This window comes from Paralichthys olivaceus, chromosome 7, assembly GCF_024713975.1.
Source record: "Paralichthys olivaceus isolate ysfri-2021 chromosome 7, ASM2471397v2, whole genome shotgun sequence".
Taxonomy (NCBI): domain Eukaryota; kingdom Metazoa; phylum Chordata; class Actinopteri; order Pleuronectiformes; family Paralichthyidae; genus Paralichthys; species Paralichthys olivaceus.
The window spans coordinates 14,813,270-14,839,329 of record NC_091099.1 but is presented as its reverse complement, the minus strand read 5'-3'; the positions used below and the strand labels follow the sequence as shown (position 1 = coordinate 14,839,329).

At 40.3% G+C, this 26,060-nt stretch overlaps 2 protein-coding genes and 1 long non-coding RNA gene across 5 annotated transcripts in view; all 3 read right to left on the bottom strand.

Annotated features, from left to right (window-relative positions):
• The window catches only part of LOC109624260 (uncharacterized), a 41,079-nt gene extending 31,770 nt beyond the window's left edge, over positions 1-9,309 (bottom strand). The window contains exons 1-2 of the long non-coding RNA XR_002202367.2: positions 9,100-9,309; positions 3,197-3,264 (exon numbers count right to left, since the gene is read on the bottom strand). This is a non-coding gene — a long non-coding RNA (uncharacterized lncRNA). The remainder of the gene's footprint in view (positions 1-3,196; positions 3,265-9,099) is intronic.
• A 516-nt stretch (positions 9,310-9,825) lies between these two features.
• Positions 9,826-14,703, bottom strand: morf4l1 (mortality factor 4 like 1). The gene is made up of 12 exons (XM_020078378.2): positions 14,524-14,703; positions 13,413-13,459; positions 13,256-13,323; positions 13,068-13,154; positions 12,323-12,400; positions 12,179-12,204; positions 11,894-11,985; positions 11,671-11,772; positions 11,481-11,569; positions 11,185-11,357; positions 10,379-10,463; positions 9,826-10,289 (listed from the first exon to the last, which is right to left on the bottom strand). Exons 1-12 carry the CDS (start codon positions 14,561-14,563, stop codon positions 10,205-10,207), a joined length of 972 nt encoding a protein of 323 aa, XP_019933937.1. The 5' UTR covers positions 14,564-14,703; the 3' UTR covers positions 9,826-10,204.
• Positions 14,704-16,946: 2,243 nt separating this feature from the next.
• On the bottom strand, positions 16,947-26,016 carry pias1b (protein inhibitor of activated STAT, 1b). Of its 3 annotated transcripts, XM_020079449.2 has the most exons (15): positions 25,875-25,906; positions 24,850-24,902; positions 23,720-24,152; positions 23,419-23,503; positions 23,182-23,229; positions 22,424-22,514; positions 22,191-22,325; positions 21,950-22,055; positions 21,488-21,561; positions 21,151-21,311; positions 20,489-20,622; positions 20,223-20,400; positions 20,007-20,146; positions 19,261-19,298; positions 16,947-19,008 (listed from the first exon to the last, which is right to left on the bottom strand). In XM_020079449.2, the coding sequence occupies exons 3-15, from the start codon at positions 24,147-24,149 to the stop codon at positions 18,676-18,678; spliced, it is 1,953 nt and encodes a 650-aa protein (XP_019935008.1). In that variant the 5' UTR covers positions 24,150-24,152; positions 24,850-24,902; positions 25,875-25,906; the 3' UTR covers positions 16,947-18,675. The 3 variants fall into 3 exon arrangements, with proteins under 3 accessions (XP_019935008.1, XP_019935007.2, XP_019935010.2); XM_020079448.2 differs by lacking the exon at positions 24,850-24,902 and having other exon boundaries at positions 25,875-26,016; XM_020079451.2 differs by lacking the exon at positions 24,850-24,902 and having other exon boundaries at positions 23,720-24,038; positions 25,875-25,935.
• Positions 26,017-26,060: the final 44 nt, after the last annotated feature.

Below are 26,060 nucleotides of genomic sequence, written 5' to 3'. Positions count from 1 at the left end.
CTCCCTAGTGTGAAGTGGTGCAGACGCACGCTCCAACCACAGACCAGACTGAACGAGGAGGATCCTGAGGCGTGTGGGAAAGTCCCAGGCACCACTTCAGTCGACCGAGAGCCAACTGTTTCCTGTCCCTCTCCTCGGGGCTTCGGGGTTAGGAGTGTGCTCGTCAAGGCCATATACATAACATCCTCCGTGCTGCAGCATGAATGGAGCCTTGCCTTGGGTGGGATCTCCACAGCGGCCCAAGGCACGGAGCAGATATCTGCATGCACTCCTCACTGTCAGGGCCCTGTAGACACGTTTCTCCGCTGGAGCAGTGAATATCTTATGAGCATCGCGGAGATGGATCAAAACCATTTGAGCTCGCCGACACTGCACCGCTCTTCCAACAGCTCTGTTGTTGTGTTCCAACACAACGGTATCAGGTGATTAAACATCCGATGGGAGTCGTATTGATATTCAGAGCGCCACCTCCAACAGATGGCATATTAATCATTAATTGATTCTCTGCCATTTCTGTTTGATCTACGGTACAAAATTCTGGGCTAATTTAGCTCCACTATGAGCTGCTCGCTGATCACAGCAAGACTATTCATGAGTGCAGAGGGAACCTATCATTTTCCTCTAAAATTATAATAATACACTGCTCTCTGTTCCTGCAGTCAACAATCCACGTTGGCTACTGAGCCGGTCCACACACCATTAGATCAGCTTGAAAGTTAAATGACAACCATCAAAATATTTGTGTCATTATTCCCCTGACAACTGATTATAATGTATAACAAAGGGCCTGTAAATAAAAAGAAAGTAGTGATTAAATAAATAAATACTTTGCCCTTTGAATCACTTGTGGGAGTGTGGGAGAAAAACCTCAGATTAACTCTGCCGGGCGTGTGTGTGCATGTGTGCGTGCGTGCATCGCACAAGGCAAAAAGCTGTCAAGAATCTGTCCTCTCCTCCTCATTACTACTCTGGGCTTCACTCTCCCCTTGCGGTCCACGCCGCTCTCCTCCTCTCCTCCAGCAGACTGGCAGGAGGTCAGCATCGGGCCAATCCCCGGCAGCCCCAGAAGGGAGCTGCTGTCAACAAGCAACACGGATAAGTTTGAACACCGAGGGCAGCGCTGTGGCACGTCGAGGTCAGTAGGAATCACTCAACCCAGAACTGACCAACAGCAAAGTCGGAGGAGATGTAACTGTCACGGCCCAGGACTCCTTGTGAGATACCACCCCCACCACATTCCTACACAGCTAAAGGAAGCTGCTGCCTGTCAGACGCAGTTTAGAGAAGACAGGTTGTATTTTGTTACTTTGCAACTAATTACATCACAGTGGAAAGTTTATTACTTACTGAAAGCTAAAGCAGACTAACACAACAGCCCTGCAGTTAATCCTACCTTCATGAACGTTGTTATTATTATTATTATTATTAGAATAGTGAGCACTGTATTACAGTGGTGTTGATTCTGCTTTAAGGATACATATTTTTGTATTATGCTGTATTGAGAGGTGTTTCTAATATTAACTCTACTCTGGGATCTAAATCAGGTGGGAATGAACACTATCACCTTCGTAAGGTATTATTCACAGTAAGGTAGTGGTATTAGATTGTGTTAGTTTAAGTTAGGTGTTCCTAATAAATTGGCAGCTGGAGTGTAGCTTCTCCTACTGCTCCCATTGCAACAAATTATTTCTCAGCAAAGTCTGCCCTCTGCAGTTAAATCATGGAAATTGCGTGTTGAGGTATATTATGGAAACAGATTTCTTTGTAATATAGTTTATTTTTCTTTTTTGGCAATATTTTTTTTCCAGAAGACTGCTTAAAATCGACAAAATTAGAACTGGAGTGAGTACAACAACAACAACCAGCAGTACTGTGCTGAAAAGACAAAAAAGTGTATTAATGTGTTGCCAACAGCTACAACTCCTCTTGTGTAAATCCATAAGTGCAGGCTGCTGTACAAACAGATAATAAACTGTGACACTCAGCGGAGTCTATACCTCCACGAAGGCCCAATAGTCTCCTGGTGAAACCACATTTAAATTCACACAAGTCCAGTTTTTAATTTGCAGCAAATTTCACACACTCGTAAATATCAGTCCTCTAAACCTGCCTGATTTTTCTTCAAGATCCATAAATTATTCACTGAGAAATCAACAAAAATGTTGAAAAAACCCCACAACATCCTTCCACCAGCATCTGCATAGTCCTGCTAAATAACCAAACATGGGGGGGTGAAACTTAACACGATAATACAACTGTTGTAATAGTATGAAATACAACTTCAGAGAAGAATTCATAACTGATACAGGTTGCATTTATAAATATTTTTAAAATGCCTCATATGTGCTTACAGCTACAATAAATGTACTTAAATAAATGTTTATAATGTTCTTAGAACTTCTAAATAAGTAGAATTTTTTGTGGTACTGAGTTATATATATATTTTTCCTTTGGAATTATGAAAAAAAAGTGAAATAATATGAAGAGCATCCAGATAGATTTGAAAATGCCGAGAGGAGTCAAAGGTTAAATGACACCTCTGCCCTGCTTTGGTTTTGTGAAGGAGGGGGTGTTGGAACTGGCTTATCAGTGAATCTAAATTAACACAGGGACAAATCTAAAGCACTGAGATGATCATAGCCAGACACTGAGCCGTGGATCAAAGCTGAGGGAGACACTGGGGAGCAGCAGATGAAAGAGGAAAACATTAAGCTGTTTACCGAGGTGACATGAAAAAGGTGTTTTAGCTCAGTATTGGGCCTAATGAGGGAGACGCAGGCTTCTCTTATTAGATATTCAGAGCTGTCGGTTCACAGCCTCTCACATCCACATCAAAAGAAGACTCCTGTTTCTGCCGAGGTGATGTCTAATAATAGTCCTGTGGATTAAATTAACGATTAACCATTTCACAAACAGGCTCACGAGCACCCTGGTGCTGTAGGTAGCTGAGGTGTCAACACTGTCACGCTGCAGTAGTGAATATTTAACCTGTGGTGCGAGTTGATCTCAGGTTGTGTCGGTCTGGACCAACTCTCTATTTTTTGCAATTTTTCTCAAGTATAAACTTCTGGTTCATTCTACTTATTAAGGATTAATGATTTGAATAAAATAAGGAAAATATATTCTGGTTAAGGTAGATGGTTTTCGACATGGTCTTTGTGCAGAAAAAACAGTGGGGACAGTTTCTATAGTTTACCTTTCACATATGAAGATGCGTTCACAGCAACAGGGAATTGTCCAGGACATTCAGGCGAGGGGAGAAACCTGGTTAAAGCATGCAGGACAAAGGACACGATGTATGAATATGTTTTCGTTTACAGCAGATCGACACCAGCGTCTGCCCATATCGTCAAAAGTTCTCGAACCTGTCCTCTAAAGCATCTTCTACGTGTATGAAAACTCTTTTTGATCCTGACATGAGTTTTACTTTTTAATTTTTTCCCACCATGTTAGAAAGGTCAACAACACGTCCACTCATTTGCTTTTCCTTGCTGTATTCTCACAGGGGCTCACTTAGACATTTTCTGGGCATTTTCCAAATGGACTGGCAGGAAAAGTTCTTATTATTGAGATATTGTTATCTCCAACAACACCTCCGGAAAATTTCAGCAAAATGTCAGCAGTTGAGTGCACGTCTGAAAGCATCTTTATAGAACCTGGAGGAGTGAAGAGAGGCTGCAAGCTGCTTTGTTTTAAAGGGTCACAAGCTAAAACTGTTGCAAACATAAAAGCATGCATGAAAAATCTTAACCTTCAAAGTGAGTAATAAGTGCAGCTGTCAGATTCACTCGCTCCTCCAATGTGGTGGGAAAGAAATATAAAGGAGCATTAAAAGTCTGGTACTTGAGTGAATTCACTTTTGCAGTGAGGTGGGTGGTGTCTCTGTGAGGAAAGCTCATCACACACATGACAAAAACCCAGAGTATAAACTGAGTAAAGGCCCCGACACGCTCTGAAGTCTCCCACTGTGTTGGGATCCTGCGCTGCACAAAACCACTACTATGCCGCATTGAAAACGGGCCTCAGCCTTTACTTGGACTGTGTTGTTGGAAAAAATCTCGGTAAGAATTACAGAATCTGGCCACTTTTCAGGAAAACAAATGGACACAGATGTAGTTTTCCATTTTACAGGCTGTTTATGTCTTGCAAATTCCTTCTCCAGAAGAGTGGAGTATGTTCTTTCATGTTTTAATGGCGCCGAGTGACCGCAGCCCTTTGTGGCAAATGCACTTTTCCAATACTAATGACACACAGTCACATGAGGCTCTTGGCAGCAGCGTGCTACTGAGGCTGCGTGCCCAATGTGTAATTAGTCTACCACTAACTCCTAGTCTGGGGAAACATTCACAACCAGATTAAACACTGAGGGTTTTTCACCTCAGAGAGTCTGAAGCAGATGGATTCACTCCGGAGGAGTCGTGGAGAAGCACAAATGGCTTTCATCAGTCACTTAAACTGATAACATTTGTTGTCTAATGGAGGGGGGGGGGGCTCTCAGTGGTGCCTGCAGGAGTTTGTCTTGAGTTTACGGTCTGAGAGAAGGATCGTATGACTATCTTTTTATTGGCATTACATCTCCGCAGTAACCTAATCCGTCCCCTGGCGTGGGCGTCTCTCATAAGCTTCTGTAAGAAGGAGAAATCGAAAGCAGCCAGCGGGGTCAGCTTCCCAGCACCTCACAGAAACAGCAGAATACTCTGAGAACCACAGAGCTTCAGTGTCAAACTGCTGCCACTGTTGATCTGTGCAATCCTGCCACCTGCTGGCTCTCACTCAACAATACACCTAATTAAACTTGTCAGAGGTGGAGGAGTTAATGGAATCTTTTACTTATAAGTTTGTATAAGTGATATTTTTAGAATCATAATAGAAAAACAAATCACAGTGTGACAAAATGAAAGGTTTCAATCGTAGTGATGAACCTAAGAAGAGGACCTGGGTTTTCTGCTCCTCTGAAAGTATTCACTGCAAAATGTATTTAAAGAGTCAAAATTTAAAATATCCATTAGGTATGAGAATTGCCCCAATCACAAATTGTTTTCATCTGGGTTATCACCTCATCAAGGGGGGTATTTTTCATCAGCATTTGTTTGTTTGTTTGCAGGATTATGCAAAAATTACTCAACTGATTTCTATTTACTTTCATGGAGCGGTGGAATATGACCCAAGGAAGATCTGCTACAAAGTTTTGTAGCAGATCCAGGAATTTATTTCACTTTTATCAACATTGGGTTTTGCAGAATTTTCGTCGGTTTCACAGAGAATAATTCCTGGATCTTAATGAAAACAAATCCAGAATATTTAAGGGATTGAATTCTACGTGTGGAATTTGGTGCCGCTTGATTGAATATAAGGGGACTGTTGGGCCCTCGGGGAGGTATGAGCTCTACAGAGTGCCCTTCTACTGCTGTCAATGCTGTTTGTACCAATTTTCTTAAAACTTGGTGGAGGGTGGGTCATGGGCCAAGAACTTTTGGAGTGGTATCAATTGAGGGGACTAATCCAGGATTTAAGTTCTCAGCAAATAATACAGAGGTCTTGATGAATAATCAGGCATGGGTAGTGAGCTAATATCTATGATCAGATGACATTTGACATGGATCCAGATAAGGATCAGAATTTTGTGAATTAAAATAAATAGTTTTAGGGGGTGATCTTAATTCAGTATATGGTAACAAATTGAAACCCTTTGACATATTTACTCAATGTGTCTCTGCTAATTTCAGTTTTCTAGTGTTTCATATCTATATCCACAATTTTGATATAAACTACCAGAATGTTCTAATAATTGGTTTGTCCCTTTGGCTATATCAGAGAATGGATATTTTGCCTGTGTTTGATATGAGCAGTCTGCAGAACATTTCTGTATTTGTGTTTTATGTTTCTGATCACAGGAATACAGGCAAATGTAATATAGTGATAATGTGACCAATCAGCTACATAACAACTGTAGGGAATCTGATTCTATTAACTGATCATAACTTTTGTTTCTCAACAAGCCATGTAGCCACTGAAATGTAAAGTGAACTCGAAAGGAGTGAAAAATGGAAAAACCCAGTTAAACAATCTCAAACTTGTGCTAGATTGAATTAAATGTATTATCCAACTGTTATAGTTTATACATATAAAAGGTCAACTTTAATTTGCTTTGATATATAAAGCAGAACCACATATACATGTTACAATACTCATAGTAAATCCGGTTCGTCCCCACAGGGCTGTGAACTCAGGTCGTTTCTCATGCCTGAACCGAGCAGTTCCAGCAGACCTGTCTGGAGTGAGTCTTTTAGATGAGAGCAGACACATGAGGAGGAAAACCTGCTGAAACCATTACTCACACTTTGTTTCAATAGCTGGGGCTGTATCATGCATATGTCTGTCTCTCTCATCTGTGGAGGTTATGGCAGCGGTACGGCTGTGAGTCACTAGGGTCACATAAAAAGCAATCGCACAAGAGGGAGGCCTCTGGGTGACCCGGCCTCAAACGCACAGTGTAAAGTGTTAATCGTGGTGGTAAACTGAGCCAAAACAGGCACTGAGGTGTCTCCCTGAACAAATCTGCAGAGGAGTCCCGTGTGTGTGTGTCAGTCTTTTTGATGGGCTGTTAAAAGCTATCAGGGCGCTGTGATCTGAGAGCTCACTCCGCTGAAAACGCATCTGGTCCCGGTTAAGGCCGAGGGACATTGGATTAAAGAAATTCCTCTTGAAACTGTTCTGAGCGGCTCTTGCCAAAACAACTGTGAGCGGCTGACACAGACGAAACCACAAATCACCCTGAAACTAATATTTAGCTTCTCTTTTTCATGTCGAGTAACAACAGCGGAAAAGACGCCAGCTGGAGGGGATTCTGCTGAACACATTTCACAGCAGAGAGGTGAGAGGAGGAAGGTGCTCTGGACGGGTTTCAATAGCCTATTACATTTCTTTCCTCAGTACCGGGCCACATGCTTTCCATCACCCAGATGTTATTCCACCACTGGCACCTCACTCAAACCATCAGAGCAGGAAAATCATTTCAGCCGATATGAGAAGAAAACGCTCATAAGTGTCTGCGGAATCCCCAGAGACTGATCACATTCACCAATTTGCTTGAAATTATTTTTAAGTGGAGTAATAAAAGCTTGGAGGTAGAACTACAGCACACAGGCATCAGACTGTGTCTTGTAAATGTTTAAATTAAAACCACATGTCCAGTTCATACCAAGTGAGCCATAAATTACAGTAAATATTTTTTTTAAAGGATGGAATCTTGGCTCCAGTCACTGAGCCACAATTAGCTGAAATAAAGCAGGACACCATCAGCGTTATGATCCCATTCAAACACTTCAGGTTCCTGAAAGCAACCAGACAGAACATGAGCAGATGATTAGGATTAAAAAACCAGCAGAGCCATAAAGTGGAACAAGCCGAGGACGGGATCGTCGGAGGCAAAACAGTGGATGCACCTGGAACTAACTCCACTAATGTCAGAGGACATTTATAATTGAATGTAATATTCGGTTTATTAGATATCTGAGGCAACAAGCAGCGACATTATAAGACAAGCCACAGGTCGCTGTTTAAACTGTGATCCAGTGACTACATTGTTTTCATCAGTGTTTTTCTTAAGCAGCATTACACAACAACTAGTGAAACCTGGCAGAAGGATGTGGTGTAAGTCAGGAAGGAACCCATAATCTCTCTGTGCAAATCTGTGGCAGGAGGAGCGGCTCCAGGGTTGTTGTTTTTTTCACTATAATAACTGATCTTTATGAAACAAAATCAGCTAGACTGAATTTAAATTGGCAAAGGACAAAAAAAAGCTGCAAAATGTACAGACAACCCTCTGACGACGACGACGACTATCAGATTAAGTTTCCTCAGTTTTATAAATTCAGCTCAGGAGAACAAAATGCACTGCACAAAATGATAGAGTAGATCGAGCCCAGTGGGTGTTTGATCGATCACAGCAAGTGAGAATACAGCAACTAGTCTTGGGTCTCAGAGAGTTCAAGCATTGAATTAATGACGAAGAGCCTAAACTGTACACACAAGGTGCTGCTAGTTCACAGCTATTCTGCTAACGTCCAACAGAGCCTGACCCATGTGAATGTTCTGGGGCCAATACTGATATTAGGAAATATAAATGTCTAATACTGTCACATCATTTATTTACCAAAAATAGATTTAGCAGTGATTCCTAAGATGTTAAGACAAAGAAATGTAATTGATGCTTGATACTTTCACTTTAACCACACGCAAGTTAAATACAAAGAAAACCAAATATATGGAGCATGAATTAAGAAAATAAACACTTTGCACATATTTCTACATTGTTTAATTTGTAAAATAAAAGTTTTCATATCACTAAACATAAACACTGATAGGACACATCTGTGAAAGGCTCATATTGGACAATTTTGATGGTCATTTTATTCAAATGTGAGTCTCAATCCATCAGTGTGTAATGAGACTGGTGAATGTGTACATGGATCTGCAAATCTGTATTTAGAATGTTTGTGTTTAACCGGATTTAAAAATGTGCAAAGAAAAATCTCTTCAAATATGTATTGAGATTTAAAAGTGTATTTATATCTGTTAATAAGTAGACACATTTGTAAACACACACATGGAGATGAATGGCTAGCATAGTACAATAATGTGACACCACATGCTGTCCCATTCCTGTTTATATTATTCCCAGCTTCCCCTCACACTCATTCACTAACCAGCTCGTGTCACATCAGTGTGTGAGGGTTCAGGGTTTGAATCCCTGGCGGGAGACTCACTTACTCACTTTGCACTTTCACGTGTGCTGACCACAAACCACTCCAACTTATATGTCTTGCTCAGAGGTGTCATACTTATGGTCGTTAATAAATTAAGCTTAAGGAATATTTCAGTCTGCAGATGTTTAAACACATTTTCTGAAAAATAAGTTAAATGTGACCTGTACCACGTGACCTTCTCAGTAGGAGCAGGGTTGTGAAGCAGCAGAAGTTTGGGACAGAACTTGATGAACATTCATAATATTGAAGTAAATGAACTCTGCTGCAGAACTCAACATGGGATCATTGATTCATTTAGCTTTAGCCTGGATGACGTTTGCTGTGAACTCACCTGCAGCAGCTGCAACAACAACCGGAACAGAAGCAATGAAGCTGCGGGGCTCCGCCCCCGGTGCTCCCGGTCCAGACAGAGGCAGGGTGGAGGTGGGTCTTTGGACAGTTTGACCCCGTCTAATTGGATGGTCAGTGAGCAGGGCACTGATTGGCTCGTCAGGTGTTAATTGAGACCGACAGCATGGTTGAGGACCGGAAGTTAAATTACCCATTCATTTCTGAACAGATTGTGATTATCAGCCTTAATATTGTAACAACCTGAGGTAAACTCACCACAACCTACGAGACGGTGAAAGTCCTCTAAGACTCTTGTGTACAGATATTTGTTACAAGTAAGGGAGTAAAGTCATTACTCAGGTAAAACACAGACACCTAGAAAATCCACTTAAGTACAGTGACAACGTATTTGTATTTTATTACTCCCCACTTCTGTCTGATCTATATATATATATATGTTTGTATATATATAAATATAGATAGATGTGTGTGTTTATGTGTGTGTATTACAAATTATTAGGAGTTTGCATGGACTTTAATTCATTGTGGACAACCAAACCAAAACCGTACCCCCCCCAGGACCTCAGAAATAAGTAGTTTCATTACGACTGAGCTTTGGTCCCCATGAGCTACACTAGTCCTAACAAGGTCTGTGTAAATGCTTGAAGAGGTTCTGAAGAGGTAAAAAAAACTATTTTAATACAGCTGAAAACAAAGATAGACCAACTAGAGAGAGAAAGACTTTTATTAGAAAATGATGACAGCCCTACAAGACAAATTTAGCCAGCATCTGCACAGGAAACAAAATAAAAACCAGGATGAGATTCCTTTTCACAAGATTTTGGAGAACACTGGGCAAAACAAGCATCATAGAAACTAAAATGTGGTACTGAAAAACATACCAACACAAGAAGAGTGTACTCAGCAGCTTTCCACATGAAAGAAAATAAAATTTGTCCAGGGATTAGTGTGACATCTTGCTCTGATCCTTCCTTAATAAATCCACAGATCTCGCACAATCCGCTCTCCAAAGGCTGTTTGTGTGATCCCGTCCGTTCCACAGTCTCCAAACTTCAACAAACAAAAGGCTCCTAAAATAAAAATCCTTAAACTGCCTTGCGGTGGTACTCTGGAGGGGCAACTTCATAGTCACTTGCATTGAACAGCGAAGCTGAGTTCTTTACAAGGTACCTGGAACAGAGCAACATTTAACTCATTATTGCTGCAGATGAATCAATATGAGTTTTTATTCACAGCTTTGTGAAACCTTGAGAACTCACTTGAGAAAGTCTTGTAGATAACTGAGCAGGAGTGCAAGGCTCTTCTCGTCCAGCGGAGTGTACGCCAGCATGGCTCCGATTCTCACTTTCAAAACCAAACAAAAGAGTTACAACCGGTTACCTTTATTAATAATACCTTTCTATTTCCACTTCACTGGTTCAATTCTTATAAAGCAGCGCAGAACACAGGTCATAGAGCTAAGAAATGTGAATATTGATCTTTACAAAATGAAGTTAAAAGCAGCCACTGTCTGCACTCTTGTGCATTTCTTCAGTTTCTTTTCTATGTACAACAAACAATTAAAAAGCAGGTAAGGAAGCTGTTCTGCTGGCTTGAAATGTACAACAGTTCAGATTTAGTTTTATATGTCCATCTCAGTGAAGTCAGTGTTGATATTATCCAAATTGAAAAAAAAATTTTTGAGGCAGAAATCAAGCTCATGAGTTAAACATCAGAAAAGTCACCAGTGTCTAAGGAGGCAGAGATTTGATTGCAGATATGGCGATACATCCTGTCGAAATGGAAGCTACAGTTTCATGTTTTTAAAGCTTACATGAGGGTTCAGTAGTAAGCTTGAGACTTTTAAGGCTTAGGCTGAGTATCAATTTACATCATATCAAGGGTAACTTTTGATACCCAAGTGCATCCGGATGAGAGGGTAACAAGAGGATAAAAGAGAAACAGAGACTAACGTGGGTGTGCACAAAAGCTAAAGACAAAGAATAGGTTAAATTGATTGACACAGCGAGAGGCAGGGCACTGGTGAGGACTATGTTGTTAAAAGATATTGCAACAGCTTTTGTACCGAAGAGTCTGAGTAGATGAGGAGCGCCGTAGATCTGAGACATGGATGTATCTGTGTGGTTGGCCAGGATGTCTGCATACTGCGGCCTCTCAAATTTGTAGAGAAGTTGTGTCCCCAGCATGACGTTGAAATATTCCCGGATACCAGCAACCACTTCATTCACAGCAAATTCCCTGAGCGGGGAAAAGAAGAACACTCTTGATCTTTACAACACAGAGAACTGGGAAATGAAGATAAAAAAGGATGTCATGTTTTTGGACTTCCTATGTCAGAATGTGAAAAATGAGTATTTTTACTTGCTGTCAGAATTTCCTCTTGATCTCTTGTAGTTTGCATAATCTTCAAGAACTGCATCAATGGTCTTTTTGGCAGGTAGGTGGAAAAGCTGACAACATAAAACAAAGAGACAAAATACACATAATGTGACAACGTTAATAAATAAAATGCTGTGAAAACTGTTTCGTCTTTAAGTCACTGGTTACTTACCTGTTTTTGCCGTGTAATCAGGTCCCAGTCATCCACAAGCCACGGTTTCAACTCCTCAGGGATTTTCACTTTAACCTCCACTCGATTGATGAAAGTTTCCTCCTAAACAGATTTAAGAAATTAGACTTTTTCTATGAAACAGCTTTAACACATTAAAGAGCAAATTAAAGGAACCACCAACCAAAACAATAATACCAACAGCTTAATAGATCTGTGAACTCACACTTTCAACAGTTGGGTCAACACGTGCCCTTTTCTTTCGTGGAGGGTGGGTTGGGTCTCCTCCTGAACTTGTACCTTCCCCTGGTCCAGGAGCTTCACGAAGACACAAATAATGCACTGTTATTGAATTCATACATTTAATAAATGTTTATTGCTACACCCCGCTATGACTGCAGTTATGCTTGTCTGATACAATTGAAACATTTGTGCAAAAATTTTGCAGAATATATTTTGGAGGGTTTAGGTTTATGCACATTAATAGTGTCAATAACAATTGCATACTTACTCTTCTGTTTGTTCTTTTTGGTTTTCCTACAAGAAAAAATATTAGTATAAATATTAAAAATGAACAGGTATCACACATGTTAAACAGTTTAGCAGTAAGCATCACAGCAGCTGACAATTAGAATAACAAATGACTTGCACTCACACATCGTTTTTCTGCGATGGAGGAGGTAACTTCTTATTCGGTGCAGCCCCCCTCATTCTTCCTTCTACATAATGGTCTCTAAAATAAGAAAGCAAAAATTGCATTCATTACAAACATTTAGGAAAATTGGGTCATGACAGTTTGTCTTTCACACATGAAGAACGCAGCCGGAGATTGTCCGGATCAGACATGTTCACAAAAACAACAACCAAAATGTCCAGAGTATTCAGGTGAGTGGTGGTGTCTGGGTCGAGCATTCAGGAGGCGGGACCTGTCTGTATGTGTTTAAAGCACATCGACACCTGTGTCAGTTCTTATAGTATCTCATTGCCTTTCCACGTTAACGTTGTCGTCAGCATCTCCTACTTGTATGGCTCCTCTTTTTCATTCTTATATGTTTGTTTTGGTTTTTAGATTTGCGTCTGTTGCAGGTTAGAAACATTATCAACGCGCCAATTACTGTCAATTTTCCGAACATTTTCCTGCTGCATTCTTACTGTTATTTTCTGAACATTTTACCAGGGGGCTGGCAGGGAAACTTCCAGAAAATATCTGGTGCAACTGACTCAGATATTTTCAAATCTCTGCAATTCAGTGCATGTACAACATTAGGTGTTCTTTACTAAGTATTAAAATGATTACATTGTTCTACTAAAATAAAAAACTTATTTCTTTATATATTGGTTCTGTGGAGCTCATAATGAACTCCTCATAGTATGACATTAAAAACAGAGACTGCACTTACTGATTGGCCCTCTGAAGCTCTTTCTGTTTCTGCAGATTACTGTCCACATACTTTAGCACTCTGCTTTCAGGAACCCATTCGTCCCAGCTGGAGCAGAAAAAAGACCCCACAAAGGACGAAATCAAGCACATGTGAAATCTTCACAGTGCGAATCTTTGAGACTTGATTTAACTGAACAGAGAACTTACTTTTTATTCCACCCACTGTAATGAATAAAGTATTTGATCTGTTTGTCCTTGATGCTTATCTTCACACACTGCAGAGAGAGAGAGGATTTGTTATTAAAACAGGATGTCAGAGACACAGAAGATGATCACGTGATCAGAGGTTACTGTGTCAGCCTACCTTAGCTTCGTAGAGCAATGGCCCATGAAAACACAGCACTCTTTCACCTGCACACAGTGGTGGTCAATTAAAATCAGCATGGGAGGAAGCCAACTACACTACTTACACATACACACATGCTGAGAGTTCATTTAGAGGTTTCAGATTAAGTGAAAACAAACAAGTCCTTTACAAGTCTTGGACATCAGCCAGCAACCAGCACCGATTTCGTTCCGGTGGACGAGAACAATCATTTCATCAGAAATCTAGTCAGTTTGTCAAACATGTGGAGACTAAGATCACATTTAATGAACTTAAGCCTTTTATCATGTAAGCCAAATCCAGTATATTCAAAAAACATGTGTAGAAAGGTTTGACTATAGGACGGATCACTTTTTGTCCTAAGTCCAATCGATACTTTATCATCTCATCATTTATTTACATTGCACTCACTCAACCTCCAGTTACTTAATTGTTAAGCATTGTACCTGTCTGAATGTTAGCCTGTATGTATTGCTGCTTGTATGTGTTGATAACAAATCACTATATTTTCTAAAACTGACCAGGGACAACAGAGGGACATTGGCCTGTTGAGCTAACTCTGGCTCATTTACATTCATTTTGCTGCTGATCAATGAGCGTTGTCTCAGTCAAATAAATGAAATAAACAATTGTCCATCTCGAACCCTTTCTTTTTGATTGACCGCTCAGGGACCACGTAGGTCTTCACAGTGCTCTCAGGGTATTTGATGGAGAGCTGCAGCGATCTGGACAAGAGAAGAGGCGGCGGTGAGTCCGTGAACACCACATGAATGATGCTCCAGCTTTAAGCTAGCTGCCCACAACATGGCTGGAATTCAGAGCCCGGGCTGTGGCGCTGCCGGGCCTCGGCCGCCGCTGCACTGTGTTGTAAAGCCAAACACTTAACACGGAACCAATGTGGCGAACAAACGTGCTGAGGACTCTCTTCGTGTGCTCGCATCAACAATGAAAGCTAACGGCGCTAGCTGCTCGGCGGCAGCGTCACTGTCAGCTAGCGGCTAGCTAGCGGCTAACTAGCTAACGCTTCCAGCGGCCGCGGCTCTGAATGGCGGCGCGGAACCAGCCGGAGAGGAAACAGAGAGGTCGTTACCTTCTTGAAATTTAGGCTTCGGGTCCTGTTTCGGCGCCATTCACGGATTAAACTAACAAAATATGGGGAAAATCGCCAGCTCCCATTCCAGTCTGAGACGGCGCCGCTTTCTACATACGTCATGACCAATGCGGTGACGTATTAAAACTGCGACATGAGATGCGCCCTCAGACTCCAGGGTCTCGCGCTGTGAGATTGAAACTTTTAAGCATTTTATTCTTGGAATTAAAAAAAAGAGATTTCTGAAAAGAACCCAAATGAACAAGTACTGTCCCCAGACTGTCTGATGACGTCATCATGTCAAGTGAAGTGTGTTTGCAGGACAAACATAAGGAAAAGAAAGATACTTTAACAAGTGTAGCTGTGCAGTTTGTTGATAGATTGAGTTGATGGTGGACATTTGTAAATACAAGACCACTAATATGAATCGCTATGAATAAGTTCAACTATTATATAAAATAGAACTAAAATAAGTAAAAAAGAAAAATGCCTTGCTTATGCAATTTTAGTTCCTGATTCGATTTCTGACCCTTTTTCTCTCTCTCTGAATTTAGTTTGTCATTTTGCTGATGTTCATGTTTTATATCTTCATCCTGTGGCAGAGATTTTAATAAGTGGTTTGTTTTACGGAAGTAATCTCCTGGTTAAAAAATAAGTAGTGACGCCATCAATACTAGTTTTACTGTTTAAAAAAAAAACCATTTTAAATCAAAGGAAATCTCCAGGATTTTTTATAAACAAGAAAAATTCATTTGTAAAATATGGGTTTCATATTTTATTTATGTATTAATCATTTCCGACTCATATTAAACTGCACTGCTATTATAAGGCTGCAAAATGACTAATTACCTCTGGTCTTAGGATAGTTTACCATAAACTATTTCAGATATGCTGCAATGCATTTTTCACATCTCTCATTTCACTGGAAGAGTTTCAAGACGTTATAGTTCTACTTGTATAAAAAAAAAAATGTTCTCAATCTTCAATGTATATTCTTGTACACAGATCTATCCTGAAAAATATACAACCACAGTAAGTCTTTCTTATTTATTATACATATAAACCAAATTAATAAATTATTTTTCAAAAAACACATTAATTGCAGAAATTCTTTGGCCCTTTTATTTTATTTCAAGAAAACAAAAAATGTCATTACTGAGTGTAATGTAAAAGTTTACTTGATACCCCCAAATTAAGAAACAACACTTTAAGACATGTTGTCTGCAGAGTCAATTACAGTCCTGCCCCTGTGCCTCTTCCTCAGCAGCCACAGCGTGCAGCCAGACCACAAAAACTACAAATTCAGTACAGTGTTTCACGCAATGACAACAGACATCACACTTCCCTCCAAATTCTCACCTGTCTGTATTTAAAAATATATATTTAATAACATTAATTATGGCTTTGAATGGAACTGAGCAGACATCAATGCTATTATAGACATACAAGTTTTGTCGTTCCTGTAGATGTGTGTTGCAATAAAGCAGTCTGTTATAGAGCCAGAGATGTGCTGCAGTAAAATCATAACATTTTAAAGCATTTAATTATCACAAATTAATAAAGTGTTACCTTTGAAAAAAAAGCATGTTATATAATAAAACTTTTGATTAGCATTTGATTGCTCGATAAACCCAAAGTCTAATGGTCATTACTGATTAATAAAAAGATAATTTGCCATTCAATTATCTCACAGCATTTTCTTATTCTGTCCAATATTGTAAATTAATTATTTAATTTAAAAAAGGCTCTTAAAACTGTACTTATTGCTACTTCCTCCAAGTGTACTCATGCAGCAGCAGGAGCTCCTGCTAAAAGCCTTTCTTGAATTTATTTTAATTCCCACTTTATTCACCTTTTAAAATTTGTGTTTTTATATTTTAAAGACAAACTGATTATTAACTGACGAATTCATATTCTTACTGTGGAAAGGAGATATAAAACACTTTTTAGATTTCTCATGGAACGGCCTTCACTGTACCAACATATTCAAAGTGAAGCTCAAATACAATAAACATTTATGATCTCACTGATTAGGGTTACTCAACAGAAGCTAAATACTTTAAATCAAGGTACCTGACGGTTTCAGTTATAGATGTACAAATCAGTTCTGACGACTGAATCGAACACCTGCTGAGTCACGACCTCAGTATCGGCTGTGCACTTCAAATCATTTAATTTTCAGTGACAGTTTGTTTAAAACAAGGATGAAACGGTGCAACTTTTTGCTTTCACAATACAGATACTGATACCTCCATTGTGAGCATGTTCTATAGTGAAGAGTTTAAGAAGGTGTGATTGAGTTTGGGATTTTTGCTAAACAACAAATTGCATTAAAAGTAAATCTTACAGCAGAATGTGACAGAAGAACATCTATCCAGATGTGCAGCTGAATGAGTTCTGCCCTAAGACTGACTACAGAGATACACTTTCTTATATCTGTTTAATTCTTACAAATATCAAACAGCACAGTAGACCTTGTAGCGGTTCAAAATGATCAAAGCCTCTAATGAGTTATTGACATCATCTGATAATAAAACGGACAGAGAAACAAAAAATGTTACATTGCGTGTCAAGCAACAATGACATTTTTAAATAGCATTAATTATATAATTACAAAAGAAATATCACATACAATGACAGCAATGCATATCCACAAGTCAAACAAATGCTGGAAATATATATGATAATAATAAATAATCCTAATTGTAAGCACAAGTAAAGAAAAATTAAGGGAGGGGGTGTGTCCATGATAACTTCAATGGTTTTTAACTTCTAGGCCAAAATGCATGTTGTGATACACTTGAAGACTAAGCTATCACAGATATCTTAATTAAAGGCTTTTGTAAATACACTAAACAACAAAAACATGGGGCTCTGCTAACCCTGCATGTGGACTCACTGAGGACCAGCATGGCACTCAAACAGGTGAGCTTTCAGGTAATTCGCAGACACATGCAAAGCTGAAAACTACTCATGATGAACTGTGAACGCTTCACAGATCCACACAACCTTTAGAGAAAAAAAAAAAAGCAAGTGCTAAATCAAACATAAAGTTATCATGAAATGTCATTAACCCACTTGCACTCGCTGAACACTTTTTAAGCCTTTCAACTAAATAAATACTTTAAGTGGACCAGAAACTAGCCTTGTCTTGAAAGTGGAGAAGGAATTTGTCCACCGGCCACTTCACTGTCATTCACGGTGTATATTTTTTTACGTAAAGTATTACAGCTGTGCTTTAAAGAAAATACACAATAATGCAAATCTCAAATGTGTATAAAGGTCCAATTGTGTCACTTTCCAAGAGAAGGCTGCTTGCTGGACTAGAGCCATTCACACTGAAAAAACCCGCTCTTACAATACTGACTTACTCCCAATATTTATGTTAGTTAAATAGAGTCTGAACTCTGAAAAAAATGTTCATGTTTGATTTGACTGACAGAAAGGAGAAGGAAACGAGTGCAGAGTCGTGACAACAGAAGGATGTAGCGTTTGCTTTTGCAAATTCTAGTGGCAACGGTTCCTCGAGGCATAGGGAATGCTTCTTTATAAAACAGCATACATCCAACATAACTTACATCATAAATAATTCCTTAAAAATAATATGACCACAGCATGAATGTCTTCCAGAAAAATCTACAGTGATGGCGGAAATGGCCAGATCTTTCTGTTGTCAAAACATTGTCCTTGACAGAAATCATGCCATTTAGAAAATAGAGAAAGTGTTACACATTTTCCTGTTTTGCTCTTACTTGCCTTTTGCACATCTATAACAATGCCCATTTTCTTTATATTCTAAATGTCGCTTTCCATAATGTGTCACCTTACTGTTTTCTGTGCATGTAACATACTGAAATAATGCCATTGACATGGAATATCGAAACAAAACTGTAAAAACCAGGTACAAAAGATACAATATAATCAAAGGACCACATGAAGAGGTGTGAAAAAGTCTTCAGTATTCACAGAAAAATATCAACTGAAGTAACTCACTGGACAAGAAGCGTCCTAAGTTTATATACATATGATAAGTAAAATTGAAAATAGATTTTCCTCTCTGTACATAGGACTGTATTCTTTCATCTTCCTCTTCCTTATTTACAAAGTACTCCTGTTCTCGAGGTCCCCTGTGTCTTTCAGTTCTGTGTGGGTCTAGTCAAGAGAGATAACGTCAGATATGGAGCCATAAATGGCCGCTGCAGCTTCCACCGAGGACCTAGACAATCCTGAGAGGGCGTGGCTGTCTCTGTCTCGGTCTCGCTCTCTGTCTTTGTCTCTGTCCCGCAGACTGCTGGACGACACCAAACTGCTGGTGCTGCCACTGTTGCTGCCTCCGTTGGTGGCTGCCAGCGTGCTGCTCCCCGGGGTGCTCGGCTGCTCCCGTAGCATCTGAGAGGAGCCGTAGGGCAGGAAACGGTTGAGGAGCAGCTCGTGGTCCTCGGACGCCGATGCAGCAGCTGCGGCAGCCATCACCATGTTGTAATGCTACAGAAAAAGAGGAAATCCACAGTTACACAACAACCAAGCTTATACCGAAGTACGATGCTGCCTTGTGACACTACATTCTAGTTTAGGGGCTGTTTATACGAAACATAGGGAGAACAGTAGCTTCTAAGTGACAGATTTAGTAGACAAATACATGAAAATGTATGGGTTTTGGAGTAAGTTGTGGACTGCATGGTGTAGGACTCACGAGGAATGCTGGGACACTGACGAGTAAGGTAACTGTATATATACCTGATTGTCGCCTTGGAGGAAGGAGAAGAAATTTAGATCTGCAAGAAAAGAAAGAGGTCTCAGTTAGTGGTCTATGTCAAATCTGTCTTGTGTAAACTGATTATTGGCCCTCTTCCATTCTGACCGTGGGGGTCATCTCTTCCCAACACAGTGTTAGATCAGGGACAATGTTTCCATCCTGTCCTCTCTCCATCTTAATACTCAGCTTTAAAGGTTTGAAACATAATTGTTTGAATTGGTAAAATAATAGTAATTCATTTTTGCACGAATGGGAACTGTGGTTTTTGTCCCATTTCTTACAGATGTAGTTGCGGGGGGTGTAATGGTAAACAGAACTCATGGTTCAGAATGTTTTGAGGTCACGGTTAGGTGCGTGTTCAGTAAACTATAAACTGCATTAAACACTTGTTTTTAATTAAACACTAGTTTACTTAACAGAGAATGCCTCTTGTTCTTAAACTCTGTAATATGGCTGCAAGCTACTAATAAAGTACATTTACAATGTACAATTTGCACTGATCTTGCAGTAACATTTAGATTCAAATTGCAGCACTGGATTTGTTCGGTACACATGCGTGCAGAACTGAAAGGCCCATAACAAAAATCTTCTGTACAACTATTGTACTATTACACCCCTGGCAGTTGTACTTGGAATGCAAGGCCTCACAGCCAGTATGAGCAGAGAGAATGATTAGTGTGATCAATCCCTGGGACAGACTGATTTTTGAGGCAGGTGACAGGTGTACCTGGCAGGTCACTAGTTGTGTGGTAATAGTGGCGGTAGTCCTGGATAAGAGGTGGAGGAGGAGGAATGTAGCTTGTCTCCACAGAGGGCATGCTGGGAGCTCTGGTCACAGGTGAAGCCTGGCTGTGTAGGTTCAAAACTCTGAGGAAACAATATTTTCATGTTAATGACAAAAGGCAGCAACACAACACTTCCTGCTTGTGGTGTGGTAACTCACCCCTTGTTTGGGGGTGGAGAGACTGGTGAAAGTGAGGGACAGGCCCTTTTAGGAGGTGGCTCATCATCAGGTTCGTCCTCCGAGGAGCTGTCCAGTGTCAGATCAATCACATCAACCTTCTTGTTGTTGTCGTTAGATGACCCCCGTTTTAGCACATGTGTTTCTGTTCGAGACGAATCTGAGAAGAAACACCAATGTTACTCTCCGCCCACAGATCTTAATGACATGAGCACATGTACAGAATGTGAAGTCTATGTGCTACATACCGCTGTCGACACCATTATATGAAGCAGACACCTCCTGCACCTCTTTCTTTGACCTCATGGGAGCCCAGTTTCCATCTTCTTTGAACTGGATTTCATCACAGTCAGAACAACTACTCAAGATTTCCATGAACAACCTGTGAAAACAGCATGATATTTCAATACAGTTTTGTTTTTTGGATTTATTACGATCCTGTTTAGACCTGATATTTATATCTGTGATCCAATTATAAGAGGACATCTCCGAATACATCTGTTCACACCTGATGTTAGAATGTCTCCACAAGCATTTCTGTCATTGCTGTTGATAAAGACCAAATGTTCTTTTTAAGCATTTCAGTATGTGCATTTCACTGTGTGAGGGAGAGCGCGGAGCTGAGAGAGGCTTAGCAAATCGATGTACAGCTCTGCTATAAAAAAGAAAAAAAGATCCTTCCGTTCACTGTGAAAGTGTGAGCGGGTCAGAGGACTTAAGCAGAGTAAGCGGTCATTTGAAGCGGCAATGAGTTTGAGATGGATATAATAAACAATACACTAATTAAAAAAGTACAGATTTTAGATTTAAGTCAAACTATATAAATATTTACATTTTGTGTTATACTTCACTTGCCGAAAACACCCATGAAAAAGGACTCATACCGTAGATGAAGCAGTGTTGTGCTCACCCGTCAATTATGAGGTGCTCATATGGAGCCTTCTTGTCGCAGACTGGACAAACCCAGGTCGGCTTCTTCTCATTCATTTGGATGTAAAGCGTAGCATCAAAGCACTGAAGGTGTGAGCATGTTATCGCTCTGCAAGGGATTGTCAGCCTCATCTTCCCCAGCTTTAAAAATAAAACACAAGATAAAAATCACTCTCATACTGTATACAACGATATACGACAAATTATAGCAGAAGCAATAATATACATCTTCTTCATTTTTTCCCTCTACACTATAATACACTGTACATTAAGACAGGTTTTCGTTATCAAGCAGTACAGTAGTGAATAGTATTTACAGGACAAAGGAGTGAGACTCGTAGACTGGTGGTGGCGATTTCACTCTCTGGATCTGCCGTCAGTTTTTCTTTGACTGTGAGAAAGAGCAAGAAAAACACAAGGATTAAATACAAGAATGAACTTGATTGCATAAAAAATTAGAATGAAATATGTTGTTTATTCATTAGCCCCCAAATTTAGCTACTAATACTTGACCGATACACACAGAATACAGCTGACAACACAAGACAAACAGCACACTTGGATTTACTGTATAGCTCCACATACAGTAAACAAATTGAGTTTTACTGGAATCACAGAGGAACTAAAGTCCAAACAGAACTTAGTTCTCTTTTTATGTCCTAAATTTACTTCCTGGAAATTCCAATCCATCATTATATGAAATAAGTACATTTATGGGGCCGTCTTTTCCTTTTCTTACAATGGCAACGCAAGTTCAACAGAATGAAGTGGTGACTTACTCAAAGCTCTAGAGTGGTCAGGGTTCCTTATTCCTTTGGCCCTTAGTCTTTGCAACAACACTGCAGACGACTGCTGTCTTACCAAATAAACAGCCATGGAAAAACTCTGATAAAAGAGAATAAAATCAATGAGTAAAAAGGTCAAATATCCTCCTCAAGGGTTCAGAGGAAGAAGGAAAACAGTTTGTGCTACGAGAGCTGTTTCATAACACTTTGCCAATGTTGATATGGATCTTCTTACCCTCCCAATTTCCGAGGTCCATGACACCACAATTGTGTTGGGGACTGTGGTAGACAATCGCACGAGAGAGGTTATGTTGATAGGACGACTGGGCCTTTTTGGTTCAACTCCATTTTTGGTGGGAGGAAGATATCCCTGCAGAAAAACATCAATGACTTGAATTGTCAGTGACTGGTGGTGCCGTATGGAGCCAAAATAAGAGGGCAGATTAACGACAAACTGCGTGGACTCACCGGGAGATTACAGGGTTTGCCGTTCACCTTCACACACAGATTAGAGGGGAAGTGATCCTCCTGGGGACAGCTCGTCTCTGATAAACAAAATCTGAAAACACAGAAAGTACATTACATAAAGTGATAAGTTTAATGTAAAGTAATTTGTTTCTGTTGCCACTTTTCACAAAAAGGTTGGCTTGCTTGATTTATTTTACCATGTCAGTTGTGTCAAGTACAGCCATCTCCATCTATGATATAGGAGAGCACTTCTTAAAGGATGGCATTCATCCCAACACTGAATATTTAATCCTGCAACTGTGCTTCGACTGTATTGTTCTTTCATTTTTGTATCATTGATTTCTTATAGAATGGATAAAGTTCCATGTGTTTCAAAGACACAGACATGCCCTGCACGCCTCACTCCACTGCTCAGGACCGGTTATCATGGTATAACTTCTAGCTTTGTTATTTAACATCACCTGTAAATGTAAATTAAAGTAAATACGTTTTTTTTATTTAAAGTTTTTTTAAATCGTTTTAACTTTGTATATGTTAATATAAAAGTGAATCTGGACCACAGGGATGTTTATATGATGTGCAGTTAGGTTTTAAGACAAAAATAATGATGTAATGGAACTGTACAAGTGACTTGTACAAGTATTTTTAGTTCAAAACTGAGAATAGCTTAACACAATACTTACTTTAGAGCAAACATACATCTTGATTAAAACAGAAGGATTTTGTACTCAGAAGAAAAGCAGGATAGTTAGAAATACCTTAACTGGACTTGAACAGCAAAGTCACATTTAGTCGCCGATATGTCCCTAAAGGATAAAAAGAGAAGTCAGGTCACACTGGTCAGAACAGTTAAGCACAGATATTTAATAATAACTCTGATTACTGTGATTGATGGGTGTCAGATAAGTAGTCGTAAGATAGTTACAATGCTCTCACTGTATTATTTGTTATTCTCTCTTAGTTAAGACAATTTGCACCAGAGCTTTCTCACTTACATGGAGCTGCTGATTTGTTGAACTTGTTGTGGTGTTAATGCGAAGGCATAACATGATTCCTGGAACCGTTGACTATTGTCTGAGGCTACGAAAAAGAAATTAGAAACAGAACATCACAGTCAGGGGACAAACCTACAGAAAACACTAATCACTACACTACATTGAACAATTGAACTTTTACAGAGCATGCCTTTCGGCAAGTCGTGGATAAGATATCTGTGGTCACGATGCTCCATCAGTAAACACAGGAGACAAAAGTGTTATCACTGCCCCAGAGCTCAGCATGAAGTGGTGAACTCACCCAGGCTGGTTGGCTTAATGAGCTCATCCAGCACATCATAGAATGGTAGTCTCTGGAGTTTGACATCAGGGTGTACTGGGTGCAGGGCAGAGGGGAGGTGAGGCAGACTCAGCTCATGTTTAGGCCCAAGTAAAGAAACAGGCAGCAGAGGTGACGGAGAACCGTGGCTGTCAAACCCCAGCTGAGCGAGGCCAGCAGGCAGGCTGGAGGCAGAATGAACGCCAGGCAGGGCCAGGTCCACCGGCGAAACCATTTTGGTTGGGAAGCGCCGTCTGTAGAGCTCCTTGATCTTCATCTGCACCGCAGGACTGCAACCAGCCTTGAGTAGGTGGAGAGCTTTGGTCAAAAGTTCATGTTTGCGTCCGTGCTTATTCCGCCCTGCATACCCCAACAACACCTGGAGCTCCGAAACTCGAAGGCTCATTACCATTTGCTGGTGAAAAATAAAGAGTGGAAAAATGGTCTATTATACCCTGGATAACACATTATTACTACACTGATGTAAAGAAACACAATTTTTTTCTCATCCTGACTTTAGAAGTGAATTGTTTAAAACAAAGCTGCTTGGCTGATCCTGAATATCCTTTGCTATCTTGCGAATTGTCCATAAAATGTGTCCCACTATGTGTTGTTTTAAATGAAGACAAACATATGAACGTCATCGTACAATAAATGTAACAAACACCCCCTCTGAGGTGACTTCATCGACAGTCTAGTTTGTCAAATCCATAATCTGTAAATCTCCAAAACTGCAAAGTGATAATACAGGGTGTGGACACAATAACACAAATATCTGTACGAAAAAATGAAATCCAATACAAGAGAGGCCTCCTGAGACAACGTCACAGAAATGTTGATTCAACTTTGGTTATCTTTTCAGAAAGTAGAGTGTGATCTTGTATTATCTCATGTGAAGGACTTGTTATTTTTGTTGTAGATTATCAAAAACAGAAACATCTAACAAGAACACACAATCTAAAATCCTTGTTAATACTCCACAAAATAACAAACATCCTAGTGCAATTCATTAAAGCAAAGCCAAAAGGTTAGGTCCACCCAGTATAATAATAACCCCTTGTCCCTGCTAGTGAACAAATCAAACACTTGATGTTAGGTTTAAAAAAGCCAACCTGATATTATGAAGCCTAGAAACTGTCAAACTGTGATGACCAGTCGAGGTAATCTGTGAATTTGTTAGCACAGTTAGCTCCAAGTGAAACAGCCAGAGGTAAATATTTGAGGAACAGTAAACATCCCGATGACGCTTGAAATCTGGCCACATACCATCAGACATAAGTAGTACAAGTAGTCACTGTTAATGCATGAGTTGAGCTCTTGGGTTTTGTTAAATGCATCGTTAGCTCATTTATTTACTGAGTTTAAATGACACGGATCATAAACCAGTCTGGTGAAGGTAGTGTCAACAAAGCAGAGATTGGTTCGGAGAGAGAAACAATCAAAACAAGGATGTTTCGCGTTGATATCGATAGCTACTGTGTATTGATCACCTGTCGATAGGAGGAAGGAAACATAATAAAGCAGCTAACAGCGCCTGGACGATACAGGTGTCATCCGACTGAAACACTTGCATTTACATTGTTTACTTCGCCCCGTGTGTTTGAATAGTAACCACCAACGTGGGTCAACATCAAACCTACGCAGGCTGTCGATTGTTTCTGTGTTTTAGTTTTTTTTTTACATCGTATCTGCTCAAGAGATGAGACCGACGTTGGGAGATAAACTGCGCTCGTCTTCCAGGGAATAGACAGAGCCCGATTTTTGAAAGAGACCCAGCGGTCCTGCCAGTGAAACCCTGATGCTGTCAGGTGGGTGGAACTACGGAGCCATTGAGTTCAAAAGCGCTGACACGACTGTGTCTTTGGTCTTTTCCTGAAAGCGATGTGTGGCCTTATCTGCAGGGGACAGCGGGGGCAGCCTAACGCAGCGTCGGCAACAATAACAAAGCTAATGCTAACGAGCTAGCCAGTCAGCTAACAGGCAGCCCGGGCCTCCCTGCGTCGCTGTTTCGTTGGACGCTTCAATCCCACCGCTCCTCGCATCTCTACTGTCGAACAACAACGACGCGGTGGTTTGAAAGTGAAATATCTCAGCGGGAAACGTCTATTTGTCAAGCTACGGTAGAGGCTAGCTTTACCTTCAGTTCCGCACTCTCCGCCATCTTGTTGTACTGGCTGCGCATGCGCAACAGCCAGCCTCAAGGGACGGAGACGATTCAAAATAGTCCGTCGCTTCTCGGCAGGGGACAGCAGGGGGCGCTGCCGGAGCACAGACACATACACAGGGACCAGCTGAAGAAACTATAAACAAACCACTCTCATCC